At 40.2% G+C, this 6,292-nt stretch overlaps 1 protein-coding gene across 2 annotated transcripts; it reads right to left on the minus strand.

Annotated features, from left to right (window-relative positions):
• Positions 1 to 76: 76 nt before the first annotated feature.
• LOC306769787 (zinc finger protein 706) lies at positions 77 to 6,292 on the minus strand. Of its 2 annotated transcripts, XR_013771712.1 has the most exons (5): positions 6,247 to 6,292; positions 4,206 to 4,356; positions 2,407 to 2,529; positions 803 to 870; positions 77 to 480 (listed from the first exon to the last, which is right to left on the minus strand). XR_013771712.1 is itself a non-coding variant. In XM_079258502.1 (4 exons), exons 2-3 carry the CDS (start codon positions 4,338 to 4,340, stop codon positions 2,434 to 2,436), a joined length of 231 nt encoding a protein of 76 aa, XP_079114628.1. In that variant the 5' UTR covers positions 4,341 to 4,356; positions 6,247 to 6,292; the 3' UTR covers positions 78 to 870; positions 2,407 to 2,433. The 2 variants fall into 2 exon arrangements, 1 of the variants encoding a protein (XP_079114628.1); XM_079258502.1 differs by having other exon boundaries at positions 78 to 870.

Below are 6,292 nucleotides of genomic sequence, written 5' to 3' on the forward strand. Positions count from 1 at the left end.
AGTTAAACGTCTGCGGAGGTGGACAAAGTCAGCCAAGAAGAGCCATCGCATTAAATACATGGTTCAATTTATTGAAAAAGGGTAGAAAAAAAATGACAGCGAAAGCAAATTTAGTTAATTTCTTGCCAGTTAATACAGAAGCAATCATTTTGTTAGTACTAAATGATTTAACTTTCAGTCCTTGGGCTTATTCATGTTGTTTCAAACTACAAATGGAATTACTGATGAAGACAAAGAAAAGAAAAACCCGTCGTCCCGGTTCATCTGAAGTCGACTGGGATTATTGCAGACGACACGGACATGAATGCGTGGAAGAACCGGAAGAACAGAAGGTAAAGTTGCTGTGTGGTGAGGTACGGTTGTAAAGGTGTAGCTGAGCGTGGACACCTGTGGAGCAGCAGCACAGAGGAGGCAAAGCTGTGGACTGTTGAAGGGGGGTGGGATCCGTTATAAGGTCGTATCTGGACAGCTGTGCCACATCTGTGTGCATGAATGAGGAAACCTGTTGTGAATGTGTCGTCTTTTCCTCCAGACAACCTGTTAGATTTTTTTAACACAATCTCTTCCCATCGCTTCTTTCAAGCCGACAACCTCGCTGGGTTTGCTTTCTAGGAACCCGCCCGCCCCTCAAAAACTCTTGGAAAGTAAGGGACATAATAAATATTTTTTTAAAAAAGGGGTGCTGGTGTTCTTCCGCCCCGTCATTACAGTTTTCTCTTATACAAACACACACATACAGACACAGCACATACACACATCCACCCCCGCCCGCCTTCCCAACCCGTTCTCCATGAATACCGACAGGTCCCGGTGATCGGCGAAGTCCTTCAGGCGCCGTGACGCAGCATTTAATCCGTGGTCATTGTGTATCTATAAGAAACATATAGAAAGTTTTAAAGATGAATTATTTCCACTGTTGAGGTTTTGCTACGAAGCAGGATCAGAGTCTCTGAGGTGAGTTCAGGCTCAACTTTGCTGGAGTTGAAGTTAACGTTTGCAGCGATGTTGCATCCTTCCCATAGACTGTATATAAAAGGTGGGCGGAACCTCTGTGACGTCACCCGTAGGTTTCTGAAGAGCTGAATTGAAGCTCGGTGGGCGGTTCCTACCATCACCATCTTGGCAGAGGCATGTGTGTCGTCTCGCCCGGAAAATACAGATATGGGCAAAGAGGTGGAGCTGAGAGGGGGGCTGTGAGCGTCATGGTGGATGATTGACATTGAGCGAACGCCGAGCTTTCTGTAGCTAAGAGCTAACCGAGCTAACCCAGGGATAACAGGAGCTAACCAGCTAACGTAGGTAAGAGGGCTAAAGCTAAGTCACGTTAACCGGCTAAAAACTGCGGTTGTTCTACATTCTTCTTACTTGAAGCCGGATATCGGGTACCTGTCAATCAAAGGACACGCCCCGAAATATGCCGAACTTCCAGATTAAATTACTTTTAAATGGGCGAGTTAGAAAAAAATTCACTCCCCCCCACAGTTGTCATGAAGGTAAACCTGACCTGTTAAACTGAAAATGGATTCTTGTACCAGGCTGTAAACATGTTTATTTCTACTGTGAAGTTGGTCTTTTTAACATGGGAGTCTATGGGGATTTGCTCTGTTTTGCAGCCCCTAGTGGATGAACATATACGGTCTATGATCCTTCCACATGAATCTGGAAAGCTGCCGTAAACTCACGATCAACCACACCTCATTCTTGCCATGAAAAACTAGCAAAAGAAACCGCCCTCTGCAGGGAAAGCATGTGCAGATGTGAGCCGCCTCACTTTGGATTTTAACTTCTCAATCGCAGGAATTTGCAATCGTGAAAATTGAAAAAGTATTATAAGGTTGACGGGCGTTACGCACCGCAAACACCAGAGATGGAAAATCCAAACTTTTGCCACTTGACATCAACCAATCAGAGCGATCAGCACGCAGCTTCTGGAGTAAATGATGAAACTCACCGAACTCAGAACACCTTTATCTATCTGGTGAACCCAGACACAGGGCTGAGATGCCATACGACGACGTTCTCTATTTAATAAATAAAGCCACGCCATTCTCTCTACTGCACTGCCATCCATGCGTCATGAATTACGTCTGGAACTTGGAGTTTTAAGGTCAATAAGTTACATAAAGCATCTTCAATGGTTAAAGAGTAAAACCGACTGGATTTTATGTCCATGTTTCTCATGCTGGAACAAACCATCACCCTGAGCAGTACGCATCATCTCTGGTGGATGTCCTGAGTCCCAGAACTGGGCGGATTTACCAGGTTAACATCCTGCATTATGCTCCATAAACATCCGATACTTTGTTAGGTCAGAAAATAAAAATTCATAAGCAAATAAAAACAGATGTGGATGTGCTGAAACCGCTTCATAGCAAAAACTCAAAGAGGAAATCAGCGGGTTCTCACCAAGCTTCAGGTGGAGTCGGTGCTCCTTTAGGCCTGGACGTCCGCCAGCTCGGGGGGCATGGGGGACTTGGGATGTTTGCTCTCAAAGTGCTGCTTGAAGGTTTTGGGGTCGGGCATCTGAGTCTGGAAGAGTCAGCACAAAGAACCGGTTCAGTCTAACGTCTGGAACAAGACGATAGCAGTCACGACCCAAACCTCCATTAAACCGAGACGTCGCCACAGTCAGATTTACTTGCAGGTTTCTGTCTGGATAAAATGATATAATAAAGAATAATTCACCAGCAGCAACTTGTTGGTGGTGAAATATTCACAAGAATATGTTGAGAACAGCCAAGAATGCACCTGATCCAAACCGCGTAGCACCGGGAAGACGACAGCGTTTCTCCCACACCGACTCGCCTGCACTGCCGCCTCCAGAGGCAGGATACTCTGCTGTCAGGCATCTGCTCTGCATGTGAATGCAGCATGCAGAAAGGGGCGGGGCCTAATTTAACTTCATCAGTCACGTCCAGTGCGAGGTGAAGTCCAAGAGCATCCGACAAAGTTACGGCGTGTGGAGTTCGGAGAGATGGAAGGTAGCTGCTGATGAGTTGCTTTCAGGCCCTCGTCCTCTTTTCTAGGTGTCCCTGCTCCAACACTACTGCCTCAAATTAATGATTCATCATGCAGAAATGTAAAGGCTGTTTGATCCATTTAGTTTTAATCAAGTGTGTTGGAGCAAAGACGCATGGAAAACGTCCAGGACCTCGAGGGCCACAGTTACCCATCACTGCTTTAGATTTTACAAACTGAATTCCAGTAAAGATATTGATGAACAGCGTTGTTTTACAACCTGCTGCTGCAGGCTAATGAAGCTGCCGCTTGTTAGCTTACAACATCAGCTACGACTGTCGCTGGTTAGCCTACAATATCAGCTACAACTGTCACTAGTTAGCTTACAACATCAGCTATAACTGTCACTAGTTAGCTTACAACATCAGCTATAACTGTCACTAGTTAGCTTACAACATCAGCTATAACTGTCACTAGTTAGCTTACAACATCAGCTACGACTGTCGCTGGTTAGCATACAACAACAGCTACAACTGTCGCTAGTTAGCATACAACAGGATCCAGATATGGTTATAAAGATATGGTTAAAGTGAGCGAATTTGTGTTGTGTGAAAACATCAACGTATCGTGTTTAAGAGAGCAAACGGACATCACAAGAGAAATTGAATTACTGTGACAAAAACCACTTTGCTTTTTTATTATTCATGCATGTTTTTCTACTTTATTCTTATTAATATATATTGAATATTTGACTGTAGTTTCTTTTATTTCAGTCTTTTGGTTCATTTTTCTGCATTTTTGTTTTATATAAATGTAAATAAAACCAGACCTCTTAGTTTAAAACTACGGTTGTCATGATTACATGTTTACTGCCAAGAAAATAATCCCAATTTTACCACCTAATCACTATAAATTAGCATTAATTTCCCAACACTATAAATCTGTAAAATCTAGCTTTAGGTTTTAACTAGAGCTGTCGAAAGGAATGCTAAGAGATGCCTCTGTGGAATTTGCATGTTATATTTTACATTCACACAAAATCACCGGTTAATCCTGCCATAATAAAAGGAAGAAGTTTGCATCATCTCAGTGATTTCATGTCACCGTGAACAGAATAAACCAAAAACCCTCCTTGTTTATAAAGATCCTGACAGTTTTTCAGGTTGCGCTGACGCTCCAGGAAGGATCTTCTATGGAAAGTGATGATATTGAGGCATATTTGGGATTAAATCGTGGCTCGTACTGACCCGGCAGACGGGGCAGGTGTGGACCAGTGCGGCCTTGGCTGCGGTCTTCTGGTCAGCGCCCTGAGATTTCTTCTTCTCTGCTGCTTTCTTGGCGTTTTTCTGCTGGGACTGAATCTTCTGCTGCCCACGAGCCATGGCCCTCAGCTTCCACCTGCAGGAGGAACCAACAACCAACACATGAAGCAAGATCTGTGGTGAATCAGATGCAAACTGTTGACCTTTGCTGCCATTTTTCCTCCTGATTAAATTAAACTCATCCAACTTTATCTGTTGTGGTTGAAATGTCAATAGTTTAAATAGTTCCCATCCTTTACCTAACAAGCAAACGGGCAAGTTAACGACACTTTCTACACAAGTGTACGAGAACTTGCTGGTTCAATGAGATCCTTCCTTGAAATAAATATTTACCAACTATAAACATGATTATGTATTTCAACCATTAAATGGAGGCAAATTTCCCACAATGGATATTAAAAGTGCTTCAGAAGTGTGGGTTTGATCAACAGCGTGTTCATTTAGCAGCATTTTGTGACTCACTTAATAATCAGTTTTGTTGTTTTTTTCAAATCTGAGCAAAGCATTTGAATTATTAAAATCAAACAGTGGGTTTTACAAATGGGAAAAAGCAGCAAATCCTTCAGACGTATGAAACTCAAGTCCTGAAAAGCAGCAGTCCTGCAATTTTTAGATGTTTCACTGTTTCTGGAAATTAACAAGACATTGTATGTTTCCATTTTATTTGAATAAGAAGTTATAGAGCAGAGAAACAACTAAACCTGAGGACTGTTGCTTTTAAGGGCTGCAGGTTTTTTTGGCTTTGGGTAAAGAAAAAAACAAAAGCTTTGTGTTTTTTATCTAAAAACTTTAATTTAAATCAGTTAACTTACCAAACGGTCTAATTAGTTTAGTTAAATTTTTGTTTGTTTGAAATTTACAGCAGGAAACTTATATGATCATGGTTCGGTTCTGCAACTACTTGCAGTTCACATGTTAGTTTATTTTGTTTTGTTTGTATCAGTCACAATCAGTTTGTCCATTTCCAAAAAAATACAATCAAATAAAACCAACACAAAATAGGCAGAAGCAAAGCTTCTATGCCTAATAATGTATACTCACAAGTAGATTTACCTTAAACTATACAAATAAAGCAGATGCATTACATACACAATGTGACTTTTATAAAGAACAATCATTGATAAAGTTGAAAATCTCTCAAAAATTTAAAAAAAAAAAAAAAAAGAAGTAAAGAATTACAATATCTTACGTCATTACTGAGTTTATTCCACAGTTTTTTCCCCCTTCTTTAATGCAAGGGTATGAATAAATATGAGCACAACTAAGTCAGTATCAAGCTGTTGGAAAACACAACAGTATGGTCAATAACAATAAAAAAAAAAAAAAAAAATAAAAAAAAAAAAAAAAAAAAAGAACCAAACAGCAGGCTTAAAAATGAGCAAACTGAATGTGGACTTGAAACATTGGACTTTAGGAAATTAAAATGATAATAATCTTGAAGAAATAATAATCTGCGTTTAACAGCGTAATAAACATTAGTGGCTGAACTCATCACATTATCCAATATTCTTGTTACGTTCAGTCTAAACAAAGCCAACAGATAACCATTAAAGGTATCTTTAGTCTACATTAATTAGAACAAATGAGACTAATTAAAAAACTTATGACCCATAACGCGTTACATAAAATGGACCATTAGGACAGGAATTATAGTCCATTTTAAAAACCTGTAGAATTAAACAGTAACAACTCAAACCGAAGTAATTTATAATGTCTGTAGGTAAAGTTTATTTATTTAAAACAGCAGAATTAAATTAAATTACTTTTAAAAGGCCTCTCCTCACCCGGCACCGCCTTGCTAACGCTCCTAGCTACCGATGCTAATGCTACACGTGATTTCACGTTGCTGTTTAAAACTAATATGTTGGAGTAAAATATGAATGTTTATTGTTGATATTAGTACTAAAAAGCACTAAAGTTTCAGCTGTTTGACTGAGAGAAATATTTTGTGGTGAGAGGGATTTACCTTCACGAATCGGCTCTTTTGTCGTTTGTTTTTTTTTTTTTTTTTT

The sequence above is a fragment of the Telmatherina bonti genome (genome assembly GCF_933228915.1).
Source record: "Telmatherina bonti genome assembly, chromosome: 19".
Taxonomy (NCBI): Eukaryota; Metazoa; Chordata; class Actinopteri; order Atheriniformes; family Telmatherinidae; genus Telmatherina; species Telmatherina bonti.